We start from the raw sequence: 26,238 nt of genomic DNA, 5'->3' as shown, positions 1-26,238 counted from the left end.
GATAATTTACATAATTCTCATTTCCAGTTGATTATTTTCCTGCTATGAGAAACTGGGTCAAATTAAGATACAGCATGTGTGCTGCATATAGAAATTCATTTGATTCTCTTTCTACATCAGAAATGTGTCATTGAACTGTTCTCAAACAACTCAAAAGTATCCCCTCAAACAGCACGCACTTACAAGATGTCCATCTCAGAGTTTTCAGAGAACACATACTGCAACATGAAAAAACTGCATCCATCAGTAGAAAGCTGTGAACACAGGTACATTTTATTTGAAAGAATATTAGAGTTGACGGTGTTACAAAAGGATTTACAATGATAACGCAGAGAAATCTTGAAGTAACAAAACATGGAGTCAGTTATAATAAATGGGTAGTACTGAATGGGAACACTCCCTGGAATATTTTTTAAATATATAGAGTTCTAGATATACAGCAGCTTCAGGGTCAATTCCTTTCCCAAAGATGTTTCCATTTTGATTTGATTTCTAAAGAAAACAAGGCATCCAGTGGTAAATCAAATGTTTACAAAGTTAAGGTGCAATTACCCACAATGCCAGAAGATATTTTACATTAATATACAACACCTTTTCAGATGCAGATAAAGAAAAAGTAAAGTGGACACAGTTATTATTTTAGTCAGAGTAGACTATCCAGCTAAAGGGGGAGGGAGTAAATAAATCTGGTCCTCGGTTACACCCAACAGTTTCATTAATTTCAGATGAACATTTTAGGCCAAACAGTTCTCTAGCTATAAAACTTTGTACAATTCACACATTTATCAATGAGCCAGTTCTAACTGTTGGTCACGGTAGCCATTTGTTCTGACACAAATAAAGTAAAACCAAAAAGTATTAAAGGGGAAAGCATACCATACATTTATAAACCATAAAATAATATCTGATCATATGGATAGAATCCAGAGAAAGATGTCAAGTGATGTCATTTACAATTTCTAATTAAAGGTCCAAATGCAGAGCAAACAGCCATTCCAAAGAACCATTATTTCCACAAAAAGATTTATATGAAAACGTGACCTCCTACAGCCCAGAAACATGAAAAGCACACCGATATTAATTTAATAATTACAAACATCTATTACTAACGTCTATGGTCTTAAAAGCCTTTTCAACAGAAGAGTGAATGAAGAAGGACCATAGAAAGATATAGCTAGGACTTGGCTCATTTCCCAATCAATCTCTTATTCCTTGCGATTACAACTTGTTACTCAAGGTATATAGGACATCTACCAAGTTGCCAAGAGCCTTGGCACATGAATGTTGTTAATCAACAACCATATAATCTGAAGATTCCATTTAGCCTGGTCCCAGATCTGTTTATGCCGTCTTGCCAACTGCATTGTTGTCATTGTCAAGGCAAACATGACAAATTTCATAAGGAGTTGGCAATAGAGTAGAAACAGACAGGCACCCAGGCTAGATTACATTTGCATTACTAAAAAAGTTATGTTTATGAAAATGTGCACTAAACCTACAATAGCATTACATTTGGAAAGGCTGCATGGTCACAATTCTAAATGTATTTAACAATGACTTCAGTTAATTTCATAACAAAATCACATCGAAATTGCACACAAATGAAAAATGATAAAACGTGTCACTCCTAGAACATATTAAACACCCAAAGAGTGTTGCAAGGCAGGCAGTGTATGGGAAGCTAATCTCTAACTGTACCATAGTATCTAATAAAACATGGTACTGATTATAGCACAAGAAGACATACCTAGAGCACTCCATAACCTTTGGCCCCAAGAAGGGTCAACTAAAGTGGATGACGCTGTTAGAGAGAGGGGGATAGAAAAGTCCTGGTCAGGGTTGGGGTCAATTCCATTTCGAATTGACTCGAACCCTGGTCCTGGCCAGCCATGGGTTCCTTCATTTGGACTGATCTCCAGACAGACACCAAACCAGACGGTGAACAGAAAAACAAACATTTAAAAATAGAAGATGATTAAAAAGCAAACAAACAAAAGATATCTCTGAACAAGGACAAATACACACAACATTAATGAAGCAGTTTGGAAATTATCAGCTGATGAGCTGCCCCCTTAACTGTTTTAAAGAGGCAAACCAAGACAAGGAAAAGTACTTATTTCACATACTGTTTCAAAACATTCATCCCTTCCAAACAGGCCGTGGTGGGTGGGTGGTAGGTTGGCATTTGGTCTCCTCCTGTGGGTCTCCACACCTCTCAGACAGACACTGACCTTTGTGACAATCTAGGCGGTGTTCCAAATGACTCTATTCCCCAAATAGTGTGCTACTGTTGACCAGAGCTCTATGGGTCCTGGTCAGAAGTAGAGCACTACATGGGGAATAGGTTGCCATTTCGGACACAAGCCTACACAAGCATACCTCATACCATTGCCATAATATTTTCATAAAGGACAAAAGAGGGGGAGGATTGTGTCATTGTACTGTGTCTGTTGGTGGGGATATGCTGCTTCTCACTCAGACAGCCCTGATAGTATTGCACGGCCTGCCTTTATAGGAGAGGCTGCTGATAGTAGGCCTGTTGCTGGTGTGGGGCCTGCTGCGATGGAGCAGCCATTTGATAGGAGGCTGGAGGCAGGTTGGCGTTCTGATAGGCCGACATGTCCATCTGTGGGGCCACACCCATCTGTGGAGGGTATCCGGCAGGTGCATATGGTACACTGCGGTGAAGAGACAGAATGGTACAATATTAGCCACCTACTGCCTAACACAAGCATTAAGACAAGACATTTAACCCTCAACACAGGAGCAATGCCACCCCCAAAAATGTAATACTCACAAATCCACTAGTGGGATGTCTCAAAACACAAACATCCAGACACAAGAATGACCTCACAAAATGGCTGCCATTTAGCTAGCTAGTTGCCTAGTCAGGGCTGGTATACAAAGGAGACCTGTAACCCTGTAAAGTACTGGTATACCGAGAAGACGTGTAACCCTGTAAAGTACTGGTATACCGAGAAGACGTGTAACCCTGTAAAGTACTGGTATACCGAGGAGATGTGTAACCCTGTAAAGTACGAGGCTTACCTGTAAGGAAGCTGTGCTGGCTGACCGTTGGGAGATGTGACGTTAGGGTGGAGTGAGTGGAGGGGTCCGGGCTGGTCAGAGCCCATGTAGGCCTGCTGGGCTGGGGGGCCCTGGGGCATCCCCGGAGGCATGTAGGAACCACCAGGCTGACCTGGGTAACCCTGAGAGAGGGAGGAGGGGAGCAAAAAGAGAAAGTTCAATGTGAAATTGGGTAAAACACATTTCATAGTACAGTGTACATTGCATTACTCCACTAAACTATACAACCAACATTACTACAGGTGCAGCCAGGTACACAACAAGGAAGAGATAGTTTCTAAACTGGTTTTGCAGTGCAGAAAGTGAAGTGGTAAAACAGTCCAAACATGACCACTGGAATCTCCCATTCGTCTCCAAGGAGGGACTGACATCCATCATCAGGGACAAACAGCACACATGGTCAGCATCTGAAATGGAATCCTATTCCCTATATAGTTCACTACTTTTGACCAGAGCCCACCATATGATATTTTTGATTTAACTAGGCAATTAATAGGATGCCATTTTGGACACTGGCATAGTGTCTCTGCCTTCACCGAGGCCACACACACGTATGTGTGTCCCCTTCAAATTAGCAGATTTGGCTATTTCAGTCACACCCGTTGCTGACAGGTATATAAAATCGAGCTTCCAATCTCCATAGTAGAGGTTGAACGATTATGATTTTCCAACGCCGATACCGATTATAGGAGGACAAAAAAAATCTGATACTGATTAATCAGCCGATTAAAAAACGTTAAAAAAAAACTTTAAAAAAAAAAAATATATATATATATAATGACAACTACAACAATACTGAATGAACACTTATTTTAACTTAATATAATACATCAATAAAATCAATTTAGTCTCAAATAAATAATGAAACATGTTCAATTTGGTTTAAATAATGCAAAAACAAAGTGTCATATGTGGCACATGGCACATGTAAGAAAGCTAACGTTTAAGTTCCTTGCTCAGAACATGAGAACATATGAAAGCTGGTGGTTCATTTTAACATGAGTCTTCAATATTCCCAGGTAAGAAGTTTTAGGTTGTAGTTATTATAGGAATTATAGGACTATTTCTCTCTATACTATTTGTATTTCATATACCTTTGACTATTGGATGTTCTAATAGGTACTTTAGTATTGCCAGCCTAATCTCTGGAGTTGATAGGCTTGAAGTCATAAACAGTGCAACGCTTGAAGCATTGCAAAGAGCTGCTGGCAAACGCAGGAAAGTGCTGTTTGAATGAATGCTTACGAGCCTGCTGGTGCCCACCATTACTCAGTCAGACTGCTCTATCAAATAATAGACTCAATTATAATATAATAACACAGAAATACGAGCCTTTGATCATTAATATGGTCAAATCCGGAAACTATCATTTCGAAAACAAAACGTTTATTCTTTTAGTGAAATACAGAACCGTTCCGTATTTTATCTAACGGGTGAAATTCTGGCAAATCAGTTCGCAACGAGCGAACTAAGATCCCCATGTGCAATGCCAAGCGTCGGCAGAAGGGGTGTAAAGCTCACCGCCATTGGAGCAGTGGAAATGCGTTCTCCGGAGTGATGAATCACGCCTCACCATCTGGCAGTCTGACGGCCAAATCTGGGTTTGGTGGATGGCAGGGGAGTGCTACCTGCCCCAATGCATAGTGCCAACTGTAAAGTTTGGTGGAGGAAGAAAAATGGTATGGGACTGTTTTCCTGGTTCGGGCCCCTTAGTTCCAGTGAAGGGAAATCTTAACGTAACAGCATACAATGCCATTCTAGACGATTCTGTGCTTCCAACTTTGTGGCAACAGTTTGGGGAAGGCCATTTCCTGTTTCAGCAAGACAACACCACCGTGCACAATGCGAGGTCCATACCGAAATGGTTTGTCGAGATCGGTGTGGAAGAACTTGACTGGCATGCACAGAGTCCTGACCTTAACTCCATCGAACACCTTTGGGATGAATTGGAATGCCGACTGCGAGCCAGGCAATCGCCCAACCTCAATAATGCTTGTGGCTGAATGGAAGCAAGTCCCTGCAGCAATGTTCCAACATCTAGTGGAAAGCCTTCCCAGAAGAGTGGAGGCTGTTATAGCAGCAAAGGGGGGGACCAACTCCATATTAATGCCCACGGTTTTGTAATGAGATGTTCGACGAGCAGATGTCCACATACTTTTGGTCATGTATTGTATGTGACAGTGGTTAGATAGTTTGTTATTCCTGACCTGAATGGGGACTTGGGAGGCAGGTGCGTATTGGGGCTGCTGCGGTTGCTGCTGGGACTGCAGTTTGGAGTAGGCTGTGTAGAACGGTGCTTCGTTCATCAGTTTGTTATAGAGCTCCAAGGCCTCCAGTACCTTCACATTCAGCTCAGACAGCTCAGAGTGTTGCCTGCCAGGGAGGGAGAGAGAGAGAGTGGGAGGGGTGGAGATAGAGGTCATCACGACACAAGTAGGACAAAGACTGATGATCGTAGCGGTCATCCAGATACAGTCAATATAAACTATATCAAGTATGTATAAATACATACAATTTGAATAACTCTGTACAACACATATGCCTAACCAATAGAAATAAAACTCTGACATGCAATAGTATAGCCTCTAACATACAATTGAAAATATAGTCCATTATGAATAATTAATTATACTACAGTTAAATTCATTTTACCTGTCAATGTCTTCCAGCTTGTCATCAATCATTGGATTCATCTGCTCACAAGCACCTGGGTGGGTAAAGCATTGATAAGGTGAGACTGTGTGTGTGTGTGTGTGTGTGTGTGTGTGTGTGTGTGTGTGTGTGTGTGTGTGTGTGTGTGTGTGTGCGTGTTAGAAAATAGTCCAACTGCAAAGTGAGCATGGCTACTAGGATTTATCAGAGCATTAAGTCATTGTCGTATACCCTCCAGTTGGACCAGCTCTTGGCAGTCAGGTGCTGCATCAGCAGGGTCTGTGTTCTGGAGCAGATACAGCACTCTGTCCATCTTCTCCTGCAGAGACAGAGAGGGAGGAAGAGAGAGGGGAGAGCAAGAAAGGAGAGAGAGGGAGGAAGAGAGAGGGGAGAGCAAGAAAGGAGAGAGAGGGAGGAAGAGAGAGGGGTGGGGATGAGAGAGAGGGACGGAGGGAGGAAGAGGGGTGGGGATGATTGAGGGGAGAAGGGAAGAAACAGAGGGGGAAGAAGAGAGAAACAGAGGGGGAAGAAGAGAGAAACAGAGGGGGAAGAAGAGAGAAACAGAGGGGGAAGAAGAGAGAAACAGAGGGGGAAGAAGAGAGAAACAGAGGGGAAGAAGAGAGAAACAGAGGGGGAAGAAGAGAGAAACAGAGGGGGAAGAAGAGAGAAACAAGGAAAAGAGGGGATGAGAGAGGGGGAGAAAGATTCTTGTTATACGATGTTACATTACAACTTTGTATAACAAGCCGTGTCAGACTTTATTAACCATTCTAAACGTTTTACTAAGTTACAACTGACAGACTGATGAAGAGGGTTTTCAATGGTCAAACGGTCAAAACTGACAGTGGACTGATTATATCCAAGAAGAAAAGATACATGATGATATAACATGATTTAGGCCTACATGTATGGACAGTCATGCAGTAGGTACGGTACGTAGAAGCACCCACCTCATCTATGAAGACAGGCTCAGGCTCTACGTTGGCTTCTATGCTGGGCTCCTCCGGGGCTGGCGTCTTCTCCACATACGTTACTGTTAGGAGAGGAATTGACATTTTACACATTTAGTTAACGCTCTTATTCAGAGCCACTTTAGAGTCAGGATTTAAAACATGAAACCAAACACTTGACTAGAAGGACTCTCCGTATGGTGGTACAAGAGTGAGGTATGGTACTGGACAGGAACAGAGGGGAAACGTACCTAGTTCAGGCTCAGCGTTGAGGTTGGTCGTGACAAAGTTGGACGGAAAGAGACCTACTCCTCTGTGGTTCTCACCTTTCCACCAGTTTGGGTCACTTTGACATCAACATGGTTAAATCAGTTCAAACATTCTTGTAAGTAAACACTTGCCATTATAAATTAAATGAATGCATGCATTGCAGAACAACAGACATGTAACTGAAGAACTTTTGTTCCCATATTTGCCTATACAGTAGGCCATCATATGGGTCAGAGCCAGGTTTCCATAGCAGCATGTCGTTAGTTACCTGTCGTCCAGGACGAGGATGAGCTCTCCAGTCTTGAAGGTGAGCTCGTTGTCCTCGGCCGCCTCAAAGTCGTAGAGCGCCCGCAACTTCCGGGAATCCCTGCTACCCCCGCCCCCGTTGGTATTGAAGGGGGGGTCGGCGGTCACGGTGAGGGGTCGCGTCTCCACATACTGCTCCTGCAGGGACAGCTCGATGGCTGCAGATGGGAGGAGGACAGAGGCAGTGGAACAAAATTGAAATACACTGCTCTACACTGTGTCATTCTCAATGATTTTAATGTGTCTAATAAATGTATTAATTCATTCATCAACATGCACAATTCATAATGTAATATGATGTGGTATTCTAGAATCTGTTGGATATTATTTGTACCTTTGGCCAGGTCGTCATCGTCAGATGGTTTACTAACAGCTGGAGTGGTGCCCTTTAGGCTGGACCCCTGTTGATAAGAGGTGGTTGGTTAGAGAGAAGCCTTCCAGAGCAGAGGGGATTTGGGATTAGCTGTGACTGATGCCACCTGTAGGGATTGATAGGTACTACAGGCTTTGCAGGCAGTATTTTGGTAGTAAACTGAGAGCGAGTAAAGGCGTCAGCATGCTTTGGTTCGGCTACCCAAACTCGGCTAGGTGAACCAAACGAATGTGCTTACATACTCCCTTAAAAGACCTTGCTTGAAAAATAAGAAAAACGCAGCAATAGTACTGTTTGTCCATCTTGAGACGCCGTAGCGTCAGAATTAATCTAAAATAAGAAAATCGGTCATTCATTTACGTTTTGCAGATATCTTAGTCACGCAATTTTACATATAACTAAGGTATTTGCTGCAGTATTTCTCAAGCGAATTTTTTTTTTAAACGATTAGTCTCTCGTTAAATGACACGTCATTGAAGAATCCCTACTGTTGACCAATCACAGACGAAGGGGAGTAGACTTCTGCTTGCCCCCCCAAAAAGTGTGCGCACGAACGGCCAATAAACCACTTGCCGCAAGACCAAAACAAATACAAAGAAAGTCACAAAAATGTTGTCATAATATATGCAGAAACTGTTCTGAACTGTTTTAACTGGGAAGCATGTGGATTCCTTAAGAGTAAAAGAGCTCCTAAAATGAAATAGGACATTGAATGACATGAAATTGCAATCGCTTCATACGCAAACATATATAGCCTAACATCTGGAAACCAGTGACACTGACTACAGTTTGAAGAATAAACTGATGTCTGTGAGAGAGGTTGGGAAAAGTCTGTTTCAGTAGAAAATACTTCAGAGTAATTTATTAAAGACCCAATGCAGCAGTTTTATATCAATAAAAAATTATTTCTGTGTAAAAATAAAGTACTTTAATTTAATAGATTTTATTTTTTAAAACTAGGCCATTTCTCAAGCAAGAATTTAGCTTGGAGTGATGATCTGAGTTGCGAGGGGGAAACTGAAAAAAAAAGCTGTTATTTGCAGAGCGGTTTGGATCTCTTTGATTGGACTATTAACCAATTAACCGCATGTTAATGTCACTGTGGAAAGCCAAAACTCCTAACCATGCAAAATGGCTGATTAGAAGGTCTTGTGTAGATTGTATTTTCAACCAGCAACTATCAGGAAATAACACTGATCAAATGTTTTAACCGTTTTACAGGGTTAGTTTCATCAGCTGTTGTACAATATCATACAAAATAGGAAAAAACAAAATGTTGACTGCATTGGGCCTTTAATATAGAATAGGTCACTCAGCCTACCATTTCAACCAAATTAATAGAGTACCAGACTGTCCCTCACATACAATCACAAAAGGAATTCTAATCCCCTTCTGCTAGCTTGCTAGCACCGGCCAGCTAGCTGCCTGAAGCCACTCACTGGACTCCTATGATCTCTCGGCTACGCATGCCTCTCCCGAATGTCAATATGCCTTGTCCATTGCTGTTTTGGTTAGTAAGTATTGCTTTATTTCACTGTAGAGCCTCTAGCCCTGCTCAATACGCCTTAGTTAACACTTTAGATCCACCTCCCACACATGCGGTGACATCACCTGGTTTAAATTATATTTCTAGAGACAATATCTCTTTCATCGTCACTCCATGCACAGGTTTACCCCCACTGTATTCACATCCTACCATACATTATGCCTTGAATCTATTCTACCGGGCACAGAAATCTGCCCCTTTAACTTTCTGTTCTGAAAGTACTAGACGACCAGTTCTTTTAACCTTTAGCTGTAGCCTTATCCTACTCCTCCTCTGTTCCTCTGGTGATGCGGAGGTTAATCAGGGCCCTGCAGTGCCTAGCTCCACTCCCATTCCCCAGGCGCTCTCATTTGTTGACTTCTGTAACCGTAAAAGCCTTGGTTTCAGGCATGTTTTAACATTAGAAGCCTCCTCCCTAAGTTTGTTTTATTCACTGCCTTAGCACACTCTGCCAACCCGGATGTCCTTGCCGACCACAAACCTAAACTGAAATTTCCATCCCTAACGATAACATTTTCCGATTTGCAATCTACTGCAAAGATAGCCTGTAAAGTTCTGTCTTTACTATCCAGGTCTGTGCCCAAACAATTTGAGCTTCTACTTTTAAAAAATCCACCTCTACAGAAACAAGTCTCTTAACGTTGCAGCTTGCTATAGACCACCTTCTGCCCCCAGCTGTGCCCTGGACACCATATGTGAATTGATTACCACCCATCTATCTTCAGAGCTCGTGCTGTTAGGTGACCTAAACTGGGACATGCTTAACACCCCGGCCATCCTACAATCTAAGCTTGATGCTCTCAATCTCACACAAATTATCAATGAACCCACCAGGAACAACCCCAAATCTGTAAACATGGGCACCCTCATAGATATCATCCTAACCAACCTGCCCTCCATATACACCTCTGCTGTCTTCAATCAGGATCTCAGCGATCACTGCCTCATTGCCTGTGTCCATAATGGGTCTGCAGTCAAATGACCACCGATCATTACTGTCAAACACTCACTAAAACACTTCAGCGAGCAGGCCTTTCTAATCGACCTGTCCCGGGTATCCTGGAAGGATATTGACCTCATTCAGTCAGTAGAGGATGCCTGGTTATTCTTTAAAAGTGCTTTCCTCACCATCTTAAATAAGCATGCCCCATTCTAAAAATGTAGAACCAGGAACAGATATAGCCCTTGGTTCACTCCAGACCCAACTGCCCTTGACCAGCACAAAAACATCCTGTGGCGTACTGCACTAGCATCGAAAAGCGCTCACGATATAAAACTTTTCAGGGAAGTTAGGAACCAATATACACAGTCAGTTAGGAAAGCAAAGGATAGCTTTTTCAAACAGAAATTTGCATCCTGTAGCACTAACTCCAAAAAGTTCTGGGACACTGTAAAGTCCATGGAGAATAAGAGCACCTCCTCCCAGCTGCCCACTGCACTGAGGCTAGGAAACACTGTCACCACCGATAAATCCGCGATAATTGAGAATTTCAATAAGCATTTTTCTACGGCTGGCAATGCTTTCCACCTGGCTACCACTACCCCGATCAACAGCTCTGCACCCTCACTGCAACTTGCCCAAGCCTCCCCCAATTCTCCTTCACCCAAATCCAGATAGCTGATGTTCTGAAAGTGCTGCAAAATCTGGACCCCTATAAATCAGCCGGTCTAGACAATCTGGACCCCCTCTTCCTAAAATGATCAGTCGAAATTGTTGCAACCCCTATTACTAGCTTGTTCAACCTCTCTTTCGTATCGTCTGAGATCCCCAAAGATTGGAAAGCTGCCGCGGTCATCCCCCTTTTCAAAGGGGGAAGACACTCTAGACCCAAACTGCTATAGACTTATCTTTCCTACCCTGCCTTTCTAAGGTCCTCGAAAGCCAAGTTAACAAACAGATCACTGACCATTTAGAATCCCACTGTACCTTCTCTGCTATGCAATCTGGTGTCAGAGCTGGTCATGGGAGCACCTCAGCCACGCTCAAGGTCCTAAACGATATCCTAACCGCCATCGATAAGAGACCACACTGTGCAGCTGTATTCATCGAACTGGCCCAGGCTTTCGACTCTGTCAATCACCACATTCTTATCGGCAGACTCAACAGCCTTGGTTTCTCAAATGACTGCCTCGCCTGGTACACCAACTACTTCTCAGACAGAGGTCAAATCGGAGCGCCTGTTGTCCAGACCTCTGGCAGTCTCTGGGGGTGCCACAGGGTTGAATTCTCGGGCAGTCTCTTTTCTCTGTATACATCAATGATGTCGCTCTTGCTGCTGCTGATTCACCTCTACGCAGACGACACCGTTATGTATACTTCTGGCCCTTCTTTGGACACTGTGCTAACTAACCTCCAGACAAGCTTCAATGCCATACAACTCTCCTTCCGTGGCCTCCAACTGCTCTTAAAAGCAAGCAAAATAAAATGCATGCTCTTCAACCGATCGCTGCCCACACCTACCCACACGTCCATCATTACTACTCTGGACGGTTCCGACTTAGAATATGTGGACAACTACAAATACCTAGGTGTCTGGTTAGACTGTAAACTCTCCTTCCAGACTCACAGTAACCTCTCTGGGATATTTGGGATGGTAGCGTCCCACCCAGCCAACTGCCAGTGAAAGTGCAGGTCGCCAAATTCAAAACAACAAAAATCTCATAATCACGAGCTCATGGCAATCTGCCAGAATCCTGGCTCAATCCTCTCTCACTCGGCCCCCCTTCACAGTGGAAGCATCAAACAAGGTTCTATAGACTGTTGACATCTAGCAGAAGGCCTTGGAAGTGCAACATGACCAATATCCCACTGTATCTTCGATAGGCTATTTTTTAAAATTGTACCTTTATTTAACTAGGCAAGTCAGTTAAGAACAAATTCTTATTTTCAATGACGGCCTAGGAACAGTGGGGCAGGGGCAGAACGACAGATTTGAACTTGCAACCTTCTGGTTACTAGTCCAACGCTCTAACCACTAGGCTACCCTGCCGCCCCTATGAGTTGAAAACCTCCAAACCTCAGATATCCCACTTCCTGGGTGGATTTTTCTCAGGTTTTCACCTGCCATATGAATTCTGTTATGCTCACAGACATCATTCAAACAGTTTTTTGAAACACATTCTGAGTGTTTGAGTGTTTTCTATCCAAATATACTAATTATATGCATATTATAGATTTTATGGCTGAGTAGCAGGCAGTTTACTCTGGGCACCTTATTCATCCAAGCTACTCAATACTGCCCCCCAGTCACCAAGAAGTTAAGCATCTCCAATCCAAAATTAAATCTAGAATCGGCTTCCTATTTCGCAACAAAGCATCCTTCACTCATGCTGCCCAACATACGCTAGTAAAACTGACTATCCTACCAATGCACGACTTCGGCGATGTCATTTACAAATTAGCCTCCAACACTCTACTCAGCAAATTGGATGCAGTCTATCACAGTGCCGTCCGTTTTGTCACCAAAGCCTCATTCACAACCCACCAATGCGACCTGTATGCTCTCATTGGCTGGCCCTCGCTTCATATTTGTCACCAAACCCACTGGCTCCAGGTCATCTATAAGTCGTTGCTAGGTAAATCCCCACCTTATCTCAGCTCACTGGTCACCATAGCAGCACCACCCGCAGCACGCACTCCAGCAGGTATATTTCACTGGTTACCCCCAAAGCCAATTCCTCCTTCGGGCGCCTTTCCTTCCTGTTCTCTGCTGCCAATGACTGGAACGAACTGCAAAAATCACTGAAGCTGGAGACTCATATCTCCCTCACTAACTTTAAGCACCAGCTGTCAGAGCAGCTCACAGATCACACCTGCACATAACCAATCTGTAAATAGCCCATCCAACTACCTCATCACCATATTGTTATTCATTTTATTTATTTTGCTCCTTTGCACCCCAGTATCTCTACTTGTACACTCATCTTCTGCACATCTATCACCCCAGTGTTTAATTTGCCATAATGTAATAATTGCGCCACTATGGCCTATTTATTGCCTCACCCCTTTATCCTACCTCCTTTGCACACACTGTATAGACTTTATTGTATTATTGACTGTATGTTTGTTTATTCCATGTGTAACTCCGTGTTGTTGTTTGTGTCGCACTGCTTTGCTTTATCTTGGCCAGGTCGCAGTTGTAAATGAGAACTTGTTCTCAACTAGCCTACCTGGTTAAATAAAGGTGTTCTCAACTAGCCTACCTGGTTAAATAAAGGTGTTCTCAACTAGCCTACCTGGTTAAATAAAGGTGTTCTCAACTAGCCTACCTGGTTAAATAAAGGTGAAATAAAAAATACAAAATAAATAGGGAGAACTGGGGTATTACATGAAATATGTGAGAGACAATTCCATTCGGAGGTCATGCCTTAAAAACACAGAGACAAGCGCCATCCTCCTCCTCTGTATTGGCAACACATGGGAGAGCAGCACACTGAGGACAAGGATAGACCACACTGCACTGGGGCCAGTGAAAGTACACACACAGAGCTTATTTGCTTACAGTGGACCACAGGTTGAAGTCATGAGGAGAGCTTTGTGTTTGAGCTAGCCAATAACAGTTCGTAGGCGAGTCTGGCGATAGCTTCAATAAGACAGGGCTCTACAATGCTACCTTTTCAGTCGGCTATGCTCCTAAATATTTTGCTGTGCTACTTTTTACATAAAAAAATAATAAAATAAACACCCAGATAACATTTAGTGGAACAAAAAGTAAGGAAACGGAAAATAGCTTCTTCAGGAGATGAGCTTCAAAAGATTCATACCCCCCCAAAATTCTGGTGCTCCTTAAACCTGTATGTTGCTATTGCTGGCAATTCTTATAAAAAAAAAAATGTGTGAATATTTTTCATTTGTGCCCCTAAATTTCTTGATGTGCTCCTACATTTTTTGTAAAAAATGTCAGCGTAGCGCCCTGTAAGAGGGTAAAGTACTGATATAGTACGTAAAACCACGTTGGTTTACGGGGGCCTCCCTAGTGGCGCAGCGGTCTAAGGAACTGCATTGCAGTTGCAGAACTGCATTGCATCCAGTTAGGCCAGTTGAGAACAACTTCTCATTTACAACTGCAACCTGGCCAAGATAAAGCAAAGCAGTGTGACAAAAACAAATGTACAGTCAATAACACAATAGAAAAATCTGTATACAGTGTATGCAAATGAAGTATGGAGGTAAGTCAATAAATAGGCCATAGTGGCGAAGTAATTACAATTTAGCAATTTACACTGGAGTGATGTATGTGCAGATGATGATGTGCAAGTAGATATACTGGTGTGCAAAAGAGCAGAAAAACTAAATCAAATATGGGGATGAGGGAAGGTAGTTGGTTGGATGGGCTATTTACAGATGGGCTTTGTACAGCTGCAGTGATCGGTAAGCTGCTCTGACAGCTGACGCTTAAAGTTAGTGAGAGAGCTCGAAATCTCCAACTTCAGTGATTTTTGCAATTCGTTCTAGTCATTGGCAGCAGAGAACTGGAAGGAAAGGCAGCCAAAGGAGGTTCTGGCTTTGGGGATGACCAGCGAAATATACCTGCTGGAGTGCGTGCTAAGGGTGGGTGTTGCTATGGCAACCAGTGAGCTGAGATAAGGCGGAGCTTTACCTAGCAAAGACATATCGATGACCTGGAGCCAGTGTTTTTGGCGACGAATATGAAGCGAGGGCCAGCCAACGAGAACATACAGGTCACAGTGGCGGGTAGTATATGTTATTGGGGCGTTACAGACCCAGGTTCGATCCCAGGCTATGTCACAGCCGGCCGTGACAGGAAGACCCATGAGGCGGCGCACAATTGGCCCAGCGTCATCCGGGTCCCGGAATGGTTTGGCCAGCCGGGATTTCCTTGTCTCATCGTGCTCTAGCGACTCATTTTAGTGGGCCAAGCGTCTGCAAGCTGTCTTCGGTCGCCAGCTGGACAGTGTTTCCTCCGACACATTGGTGCGGCTGGCTTCCGGCTTAAGCGAGCAGTGTGTCAAGAAGCAGTGCGGCTTGGCAGGGTTGTGTTTTGGAGGATGCATGGCTTTCGACCTTCGCCTCTCCCGAGTTCATAGGCGAGTTGCAGCGACGGGACAAGACTAACTACCAATTGGATATCACGAAATTGGGGAGAAAAAAAAGGGGTAAAAGTTTTTTTAAAGACAATCAAACGGCTCTATTTTCCAGGTGAGGCACATCCAGGCCATCTGGCACAAAAATTGTCAATTGAAACAAATAAAAAACAAACTCTTTTAGGAAGGGGGTAACAGAGTTAGTAGTGAGGGGAAACTGCCTGGCCTATACAATGATAGAGGCAACACTGGGTTAGGGTGATAGACGATAGGTTGTTGACTACATTACCTGTGACCCAGAGGATGGGAAGACGACCCCTTCCTCTCTCAGAGACTTGATGGTGGCACTGACCAGACTGAGCTGTGGATCTTTCTGGAACCCATCACACCAGTCCACCATCATCCCCTTCAGCTTGTCACACACCTTGCTGTGGGCCTGCATTGGGAATAGTAATAATTATTATTATTAGGCTACTTATTTGACAGAGGTAGATACAAACAAAACATTGACACAAAGAGCCAGCTGAATGATAATAATGGCGCCCAAGACCAGGCCCAAATCCCTGTCACTCGCGTGAAGAAAAGATGGAGATACAGGGGAAGGTCGAGCTGCCCTGTGAGAATTCAACGGCAAGTGGGTAAACCGCTACTACCATCTGTCCTACTGCCCAAAGTGCAATCACTGGAGAATAAACTGGATGATATTCAATCAAGACTATCCTACCAATGGGACATTAAAAACGAATTTCTTATGTTTCACCGAGTTGTGGCTGAACGACGATATGGATAATATAGAGCTGGCTTGGTATTCCGTGATTCGTCAGGACAGAGCAGCTACTTCTGGTAAGACGAGGGGCAGGGGTGTGTGTCTACTTGTCAATAACTGCTGGTGCGCGATGTCTAATATTAAAGAAGTCTCAAGGTATTTCACGCCTGAGGTAGAGTACCTTATGATAAGCTGTAGACCACACTATCTACCAAGAGAGTTCCCATCGATATTATTCGTAGCCATCTATTTACCACCACAAACCGATGTTGGCACTAAGACTGCACTCAACTAGCTGTTTAAGGGCATAAGCAAACAAGAAAATGTTCATCCAGAAGCAGCGCTCCTAGTGGCCAGGGACTTTAATGGTGGCAACCTTAAATCCGTTTGACCTCATTATACCAGCATGTCACATGTGCAACCAGAGGAAAAAAACAACTCTAGACCACCTTTACTCCACACACAGACAAAGCTCTCTCTCGCCCTCCATTTGGCAAATCTGACCATAATTATATCCTCCTCATTCCTGCTTACAATCAAAAACTAAAGCATCAGTGACTCGCTCAACACGGAAGTGGTCTGACACAGATGCTACGCTACAGGACTGTTTTGCTAGTAGACTGGAATATGTTCCAGGATTCATCCAATGGCATTGAGTATACCACCTCAGTCACCGGCTTTATCAATAAGTGCACAATGTCATCCCCACAGTGATAATACGTACATATCCAAAACCAGAAGCCATGGATTACAAGGCAACATCTGAACTGAGCTAAAGGCTAGAGCTGCAGCTATCAAGGAGTAGGACACTAATCTGGATTCTTTCAAGAAATTCCACTATGCCCTCAGACGAACCATCAAACAAGCAAAGAGTCAATACAGAATTAAGATTAAATCCTACTACACCGGCACTGACGCTCATCGGATGTGGCAGGGCTGGCAAACTATTACAGACTACAAAGGGAAACCCAACCGCGAGCCTACCAGATGAGCTAAGTGCCTTTTATGCTCACTTCAAGGTAAGCAACACTGACGCAAGCATGAGAGCACAAGCTGTTCCAGACGACTGTGTGATAACGCTCTCAGTAGCCGATGTGAGCAAGACCTTTAAACAGGTCAACATTCACAAGGCCATGGGGCCAGACGGATTACCAGGACGTGTACTCAGAGCATGTGTGTTACAACTGACAAGTGTCTTCAAATACATTTTCAACCTCTCCTTGCCTGAGTCTGTAATACCTACATGTTTCAAGCAGACCACCATAGTACCTGTGCCCAAGAAAGCTAAGGTAACCTCTCTAAATGACTACCACCCCGAAGCACTCACGTTGGTAGCCATGTATTCCTTTGAAAGGCTGGTCATGTCTCACATCAACACTATTATCTCAGAAACCCTAGACCCAGTCCTATACGCAAATCGCCCCAACAGATCCACAGATGACTCAATCTCAATCACACTCCACACTACCCATTCCCACCTGGACAAAAGGAACACCTATGTGAGAAAGCTGTTCATTGACTACAGCTCAGCTTTCAACACCATAGTGCCCACAAAGCTCACCATGAAGCTAAAGACCCTGGGAATAAACACCTCCCTCTGCAACTGGATCTTGGACGGGCTGCTCCCAGGTGGTAAGGGTAGGCAACAACACATCCGCCATGCTGATCCTCACTGGGGCCCCTCAGGGGTGCGTGTTTAGTCCCCTCCTGTACTCCCTGTTCACCCACGGCTGCGTGGCCAAGCACGACTCCAACAGCCTCATTAAGTTGGCTGACGACACAACAGTGGTAGGCCTGATTATCCGAAAACGATGAGAGTCTATAAGGAGGTCAGAGACCTGGCAGTGTGATGCCAGGATAACAACCTCTCCTTCAATGTGAGCAAGACAAAGGAGCTGATCATGGACTACAGGAAAAGGAGGGCTGAACAGGCCCCCATTAACAACAGTTTCATGTTGCTTGGTGTCCACATCAACAAACTATCATGGTCCAAACACACCAAGACAGTCGTGAAGAGGGCACAACACATTTTTCCTCTCAGGAGACTGAAAAAAATTGTCATGGGTCCCTAGATCCTCAAAACGTTCTATAGCTGCACCACAGAGTGCATCCTGACCGGTTGCATCACCGCCTGGTATGGCAACTGCTCGACATCTGACTGTAAAGAGCTACCAAAGGTTTATTTGATTTTTTATTTATTCGTTATTTTACCAGGTAAGTTGACTGAGAACACGTTCTCATTTGCAGCAACGACCTGGGGAATAGTTATAGGGGAGAGGAGGGGGATGAATGAGCCAATTGTAAACTGGGGATTATTAGATGACCGTGGTGGTTTGAGGGCCAGATTGGGAATTTAGCCAGGACACCCCTACTCTTACGATAAGTGCCATAGGATCTTTAATGACCTTAGAAAGTCAGGACACCCGTTTAACATCCCATCCGAAAGACAGCACCTGGGGATATTTTTTTAGACCAGAGGAAAGAGTGCCTCCTACTCGCCCTCCAACACCACTTCCAGCATCTGGTCTCCCATCCAGGAACTGACCATGACCAACCCTGCTTAGCTTCAGAAGCAAGCCAGCAGTGGTATGCAGGGTGGTATGCGTATGGCCCAGTACGTCACTGGGGCCAAGCTTCCTGCCATTCAGGACCTATATACTAGGCATGTCAGAGGAAGGCCCTAAATATTGTTAAAGACTCCAGTCACCCAAGTCATAGACTGTTCTCTCTGCTACCCCACGGCAAGCAGTACTGGAGCACCAAGTGTAGGTCCAAAAGGCTCCTTAACAGCTCTTACCCACAGCCCATAAGAATTAATCAAATGGCCACCTGGACTATTTACACTGACCCCCCCCCCCCCCCAATTTGTTTTTACACTACTGCTACTCGCTGTTTATTATCTATGCATAGTCACTTTATCCCTACCTACATGTACAAATGACCTTGACTAACCTGTACCTCTGCACAATGACTCGGTACCCCCTGTATATAGCCTCATTATTGTTATTTTATTGTGTTACTTTTTAATTTTACTTTAGTTTATGTAGTAAATATTTTAGTATTTGAGTAACTCTATTTCTTGAACTGCATTGTTGGTTATGGGCTTATAAGTAAGCATTTCACGGTAAGGTTTACACCGGTTGTATTTGGCGCATGTGACAAATAACATTTGATTGAATTGTTATGCTTGCTCACGTGTGTGTAAGTCTGAACATCCTCAATTCATCACAAATATTGCAAAAGAAAAAAAAACTTGAGACGGCTTCCCTACCCTGCTCAACACAGTTCGGACTTCAGTGGCAAACTCCCGCGAGCAGATTTCTAAGTGAAATATTCTTCCACTGTTATTGACACAGGCAGCCAGCAACTGTAACAGGGAGAAAAGCCAGGTTAGTACAGTAGTCAGTTTAGATGATGTATGTAGAAGTTTTACATTACAGCAAGAGAAGTAGCCCAACGCTTTTATAATCTTCCACAATTCCACATTTAATTGAATAACATAAATGTATTAACACTAATAAATGTAACACCATTGAAATGATGCATGATTTTATGACAGAGAGAGCTAAAGTTGACTGAGTGAGGAGAGATATCAACAAAAAAAAATGGAACAGCCATGTGACTATATACCCTAATGGTGAGTCAGAGAGAAGGCTCACATGGTCTGAGGCTTAGCATCATCCCTCTATAACAACTCTAAGCAGCAGAGAGAACAGAACAAAGCAGTAAAAAAAATGAATCCCGGGCCATGGATCATCACACTCTGGTTGACTGGCTACCCAGAGCAGGAGAGTTACGAGCTCAGAGCTCTAGAACTGCCAAGAGCAGAAGGAGATGGACCACTCTTCCCAAATACTTTATTACGTCACTGAGGCTTATGGCAACAGTCAGAGAACTTTTGATCCACCAGCCTCACTGCCTGAACCAATAAATTCACACTCAGACTTTATACAAGCAAATTGTTTAAACTCTGCTATGCATTCTATAGAAGGATTCATGACTCATTAACTGTGTCTATGATCGCAGTCACTAAACAAGCTCCAGGGCCTGACACCATGCTGAGACTAAAACACCTGACCTTACACTAACCCCACACCCTATGCAGACTATTTCTCTATTGACATCGGTTTATTCATGTATAATAAAGCCTATTACACAGTTAAGCAGTAGGTTTTTCAACAGTCTACCAAATGATATGCAGCTTTTGCTCCAGGTGTCTTGAATACCACATTAAATAATAAAGTAAGTTATAAGAACTCACGGTGAGGGCCTGCATGGCAACGTGTGGGACCTTGTGGTTGACTCGCTTCATCACAGACCTCAAGCAGTCCTTGGCTCTGGGAGAAGAACGACATGGTTATTATGGCTCAAGTAGAAGGTTATTCCTACATGAGTTTTCCAAAAGTATACCATCTTCAATATACAGTTACAGTGCCTTCAGAAAGTATTCATACCCTTTTACTTATTCCACATTTTGTTGTTACAGCTGCAATTCAAAATTGATAAAATTGATAATTTTTTTCACCCATCTACACACAATACCCTATAATAGCAAAGTGAAAACATGTTTAGACATTTTTGCAAATGTATTTTACATAATGACACTCCAAATAGAGCTCAGGTGCATCCAATTTCCTTTGATCGTCCTTGAGATGTCACTACAACTTGATTGGAGTCCACCTGTGGCGAATTCAATTGTTTGGACATGAAACACAGCTTCTATTTAAAAAAAAAAAAGGTCCCTCAGTTGACTGGGCATGTCAAAGCAGAAACAGAAGTCCAAGGACCAGTCTTCAGATTTCAGGGATAGAATTGTGATGAAGCATAAACAGTTGAAGTCGGAAGTTTAATCAAATCAAATGTATTTATATAGCCCTTCGTACATCAGCTGATATCTCAAAGTGCTGTACAGAAACCCAGCCTAAAACCCCATACAGTAAGCAATGCAGGTGTAGAAGTTTACATACACTTAGGCTGGAGTCTTTAAAACACTTAGGCTGGAGTCTTTAAAACACTTAGGCTGGAGTCTTTAAAACTAGTTGTTCAACCACTGCACAAATGTCTTGTCAACAAACTATAGTTTTGGCAAGTCAGTTAGGACATCTACTTTGTGCATGACACAAGTAATTTTTCCAACAATTGTTTACAGACAGATTTCACTGTATCACAATTCCAGTGGGTCAGAAGTTTACATACACTAAGTTGACAATGCCTTTAAAGCTTGAAAAATTCCAGAAATTTGTCATGGCTTTAGAAGCTTCTGATAGAATAATTGACATCATTTGAGTCAATTGGAGGTGTACCTATGGATGTATTTCAAGGCCTACCTTCAAACTCATTGCATCTTTGCTTGACATCATGGGAAATCAAAAGAAATCAGCAAAGACCCCAGAATTTGTTTTTGTAGACCACAAGTCTGGTTCATCCTTGGGAGCAATTTCCAAACGCCTGAAGGTACCACGTTCATCTGTACAAACAATAGTACGCAAGTATAAACACCACGGGACCACACAGCAGTCATACCGCTCAGGAACGAGACGCGTTCTGTCTCCTAGAGATGAACGTACTTTGGTGCGAAAAGTACAAATCAATCCCAGAACATCAGCAAAGGACCTTGTGTAGATGCTGGAGGAAACAGGTACAAAAGTATCTATAAACACAGTCAAATAAGTCCTATATCGACATAACCTGAAAGGCCGCTCAGCAAGGAAGAAGCCACTGCTCCAAAACCACCATAAAAAATACAGACTACGGTTTGCAACTGGACAAAGATCGTACTTTTTGGAGAAATGTCCTCTGGTCTGATGAAACAAAAATAGAACTGTTTGGCCATAATGACCATCGTTATGTTTGGAGGAAAAAGGGGGTGGCTTGCAAGCTGAAGAACACCATCCCAACCATGAAGCACGGGGGTGGCAGCATCATGTTGTGGGGGTGCTTTGCTGCAGGAGGGACTGGTGCACTTCACAAAATAGATGGCATCATGAGGGAGGGAAATTATGTGGATATATTGAAGCAACATCTTCAGACATTACTCAGGAAGATAAAGCTTGGTCGCAAATAGGTCTTCCAAATGGACAATGACCCCAAGCATACTTCCAAAGTTGCGGCAAAATGGCTTAAGGACAATAAAGTCAAGGTATTGGAGTGGCCATCACAAAGCCCTGACCTCAATCCTATAGACCATTTGTGGGCAGAACTGAAAAAGCGTGTGCGAGCAAGGAGGCCTACAAACCTGACTCAGTTACACCAGCTCTGTCAGGAGGAATGGGCCAAAATTCACCCAACTTATTGTGGGAAGCTTGTGGAAGGCTACCCAAAACATTTCACCCAAGTTAAACAATTGAAAAGGCAAAGCTACCAAATACTAATTGAGTGTATGTAAACTTCTGACCCACTGGGAATGTGATGAAAGAAATAAAAGCTGAAATAAATCCCTCCCGCTACTACTATTACAACCCAAGATTATTCAAGATGACTCAAAGCTGTAATCACTGCCAAATGTATTTCTATAAACTATCAGGGATGTGAATACTTATGTAAATTAGATCTGTATTTCATTTTTAATACATTTGCAAACATGTTTTCACTTTGTTATTATGTTGTATTGTGTGTGTGTAGATGTTTATTAAAAAATATATTTAATCCATTTTGAATTTAGGCTGTAACAACAATTTGGAATAAGTCAAGGGGTATGAATACTTTCTGAAACACTGTATTTACATTTAGTAGACACTCTTATCCAGAGCCAATTCCAGTGGTGACTGCATACTTTTTCATACAGATATGAATTGCATTTTGAGTCACTGCTATTCAATGCCATAGCTATAAATAAAATAATCATAACCAATAACCTCAACTTGAGTCCTGGAGTTTAGAGCAGTGGCATTATAACTTGTTCAGCAGGAACCTCATTTCTCGTGAACCCACCCCACCAATAATTACAACCTTAAAATCGGTACATGTCGATTTGTACATCAACAATTAACCTTCAATTAATTAATGTTCATCTCATATCAAGATGAAACAAAGTTAAAGGTTAATTAAAATAAATAAATAAAGGAAACCAAAACAAAATGTACCTAATTGTCTTTTCAAATGATCTTTCTCAAATGTTTGTACATTGTCCCATTGTCCCTGTACTGTTCATTTTTGGTTAAAAAAACAAACAAACATTTTAGAAACAATCTGATATTTTAGAAATAGGAAGTCGCACTTCAACTTACCCATTGGGCGTCTGTCCAACTCTGTCACAGATATCCATAATCAGAGCCCAGTCCTCCACTGTATTGGTTTCATTGGTGGCTTTCTCTGAAAATGTGGTACACCGAGATACATGTGGTTAGTTGGGAAAAGACAATCTGTGGTTGGTATGTAGTGTGTTGGGCCAACATTAACTCAATATTATACCTCTAGTTCTCATTGCTTTAGTTCACCACTATATTTGTATAGGATTGACAGTTAACACATAATTCTGGAAGTTGTATGACTAGACTAGGAATAAAGTCAATTATTCCGTATCTGATTTGTGATACCAGATGGCACAGTCACCGTGTTTCTAGCTCCTAGCCAACTTTGCAGTATTGTTTTTATTTGCTCAGACCATATGTATTATTACTTAGTCACTCAATAGAAATGTGGACATCCCAGACCTGACTTAATTGCTTTCTTTTTACTTTTTGGATTATGTGATTGGTAGGTATTTTTTATTACTGCACTTTTTTGTTGGGAGCTAGAAACAAGCATTTCGCTGCACCTGCAAATCCGTGTATGCGACCAATAGACTATTTTATTTGTGATAAAGCCATTACACATGGCTAACTATATATTTCTGTACAGAGTGAAATTCGTATTATTGTAGCTACAAGGACACTAGGAGATACGAGAGCATCTGTTACAAAGATGATGGCTAAACTGCTCACCCTAGAGGGGGTTAGCTAGCTACAGCGCATTCGGAAAGTATTCCGACCCATTGACTTGATCAACATTTTGTTTTACACTACAGGCTTATTCTAAAATGTATGACACCCCCCATCAATCTACACACAATACCCCATAATGACAAATCAAAAACAAGTTTAGATTTTTTTACGAATTTGTAAAAAAACGAAAAAAACTGAAAACACTTTACCTAAAGTATTCATACAATTTACACAGTACATTGTTTTAGCACATTTACAGCCTTGAGGCAGCGATTACAGCCTCAAGTCTTCTTGGGAATGATGCTACAAGCTTGGCACACCTGTATTTGAGGGGTTTCTCCCATTCTTCTCTGCAGATCCTCTCAAGCTTTTGTCAGGTTGTATGGGGATCGTCGCTGCACAACTATTTTCACATCGAGTTCAAGCACGGGCTCTGGCTCAGCTACTCAAGGACATTCAAAAACTTGTCTTGAAGCCATTCCTGCGTTGTCTTGGCTGTGTGCTCAGGGTCGTCATCCTGTTGGAAGGTGAACAGTCTGAGGTCCTGGAGCCGGTTTTCATCAAGGATCTCTCTGTACTTGTCTCCATTCATCTTCCCCTCGATCCAGACTAATCTTCCAGTCCCTGCCCCTGAAATCATCCCCACAGCATGATGCTGCCACCACCATGCTTCACCGTAGGGATGGTGCCAGGTCTCCTCCAGACGTGACACTTGGAATTCAGGCCAAAATAGTTAAATGTTGGTTTCATCAATCTTGTTTCTCATGGTCTGAGTCTTTAGGTGCCTTTTGGCAAACTCCAAGCAGGCTGTCAAGTGCCTATTACTGAGGAGTAGCTTCCATCTGGCTAATCTACCATAAAGGCTTATTTGGTAGAGTGCTGCAGAGATGGTGGCCCTTCTGGAAGGTTCTCCCATCTCCACAGAGGAATTCTAGAGCTCTGTCAGAGTGACTATCGGGTTCTTGGTCACCTCCTTCTCCACCCGATTGCTACGTTTGGCTGGGCGGCCAGCCCTATGAAGAGTCTCGGTGGTTCCAAACTTCTATTTAAGAATCATGGAGGCCACTGTGTTCTTGGGGACCTTCAGTGCTGCAGACATTCTTTGGTACACTTCCCAGATCTGTGCCTCAACACAATCCTGTCTCAGAGCCCTATGGGCAATTCCTTCAACCTCATGGCTTGGTTTCTGCTCTGACATGCACTGTCAACTGTGGGACCTTACACAGACAGGTGTGTGCTTTTACAAATCATGTCCAATCATTTGAATTTACCACAGGTCGACTCCAATCAAATTGCAGAAATACATCAAGGATGATCAATGGAAACAGGATGCACCTGAGCTCAATTCGATTACCATAGAAAAGAGTGAATACTTATGTAAATAAGTAAATCATGTTTTTAAAACTATTTTCGCTTTGTCATTATGGGGTACTGTGTGTAGACTGAGGATAACATTTTTAAATCAATTTTAGAATAAGTCTGTAACGTAACAAAATGTGGAAACAGTCAAGGGGTCTGAATACTTTCCGAATGCACTGTATATTATATGCATACAACGTTTGCATACAAGACCCTCCTTCCCTTTCAGTAAACCTAAAACTAACCCAACTCATGAATGCATTAAGCTAAATGAACTAACTAGCTAGATAATGTTGTTCTTGTTTAATGTGTGAGCTTGTTGCAGTTTAGTCAGTCTTGTTATTGAAAATCGTTCATTACGATAAAGTGATGACACAACAACTAGCTAACATAGCTAGCACAAAGTCTGGCCGATGACTGTCTGCTACAAGCTAGTTACCGAGTTTACCAAACCGCATAACTAGCTAGCTATGTGGATAATCTCACATTTGGTCAGAGCGTCAAAGTAGCTAGCTACAGACATGCAGCCCGGCTAACGTTAGCTAGCTAGTTGTTGTTGTTAGCTTGCGGGCGAGAGGTTTCGCCATGTACGAAGCTACGGTAGTTACGCTAGGTCACTGCTAACCAACATGCCAAATGAAGCGCTCAACTTACCAACATCTTGGTCGAATGGATTCTGCGCAAATAAAGGCATGTCTACTTCTTTAAATAAACCGACGTTGTTGAGAAAGAAAATGTAGCTAGAATATTTATTTCAAGAACGTAAAAAAATCCCTTGCTCATCCATCAAACCCTGTACACTTTCACCAGTTGCTCTTCCGTACACTTAGGTGGCTGCGAAAATGCCTGAATACATTTGCGAGCATTACATGGAAAATAAATAGAACTGAAATCATATCGACACATATTGATTAATGTATATGTTAAGATCATTAATTAGCGTACATTTAACATTGCTGTAT

The 26,238-nt window shown here is 42.8% G+C and overlaps 1 protein-coding gene across 1 annotated transcript; it reads right to left on the bottom strand.

Annotated features, from left to right (window-relative positions):
- Positions 1 to 255: 255 nt before the first annotated feature.
- LOC115130134 (signal transducing adapter molecule 2-like) lies at positions 256 to 26,119 on the bottom strand. Its single transcript, XM_029660934.2, has 14 exons — positions 25,931 to 26,119; positions 23,222 to 23,306; positions 20,257 to 20,332; positions 19,267 to 19,362; positions 15,519 to 15,665; positions 7,600 to 7,666; positions 7,228 to 7,423; positions 6,941 to 7,035; positions 6,690 to 6,772; positions 5,971 to 6,058; positions 5,740 to 5,794; positions 5,295 to 5,460; positions 3,049 to 3,209; positions 256 to 2,678 (listed from the first exon to the last, which is right to left on the bottom strand). Exons 1-14 carry the CDS (start codon positions 25,968 to 25,970, stop codon positions 2,510 to 2,512), a joined length of 1,524 nt encoding a protein of 507 aa, XP_029516794.2. The 5' UTR covers positions 25,971 to 26,119; the 3' UTR covers positions 256 to 2,509.
- Between the last annotated feature and the right edge of the window lie 119 nt (positions 26,120 to 26,238).

This window comes from Oncorhynchus nerka, linkage group LG1 (genome assembly GCF_034236695.1).
Source record: "Oncorhynchus nerka isolate Pitt River linkage group LG1, Oner_Uvic_2.0, whole genome shotgun sequence".
Classification (NCBI taxonomy): Eukaryota; Metazoa; Chordata; class Actinopteri; order Salmoniformes; family Salmonidae; genus Oncorhynchus; species Oncorhynchus nerka.
This window is presented reverse-complemented; position numbering and strand designations above follow the sequence as displayed.

Coding starts and splice junctions, on each gene's coding strand:
- LOC115130134 (XM_029660934.2), bottom strand. CDS start 25,970: ATGCCTTTATTTGCGCAGAATCCATTCGACCAAGATGTTG. Junction 7,036..7,227: donor ATCCTCGTCCTGGACGACAG/GTAACTAACGAC, acceptor TTGATGTCAAAG/TGACCCAAACTGGTGGAAAG. Junction 5,795..5,970: donor AGAGCTGGTCCAACTGGAGG/GTATACGACAAT, acceptor TTACCCACCCAG/GTGCTTGTGAGCAGATGAAT.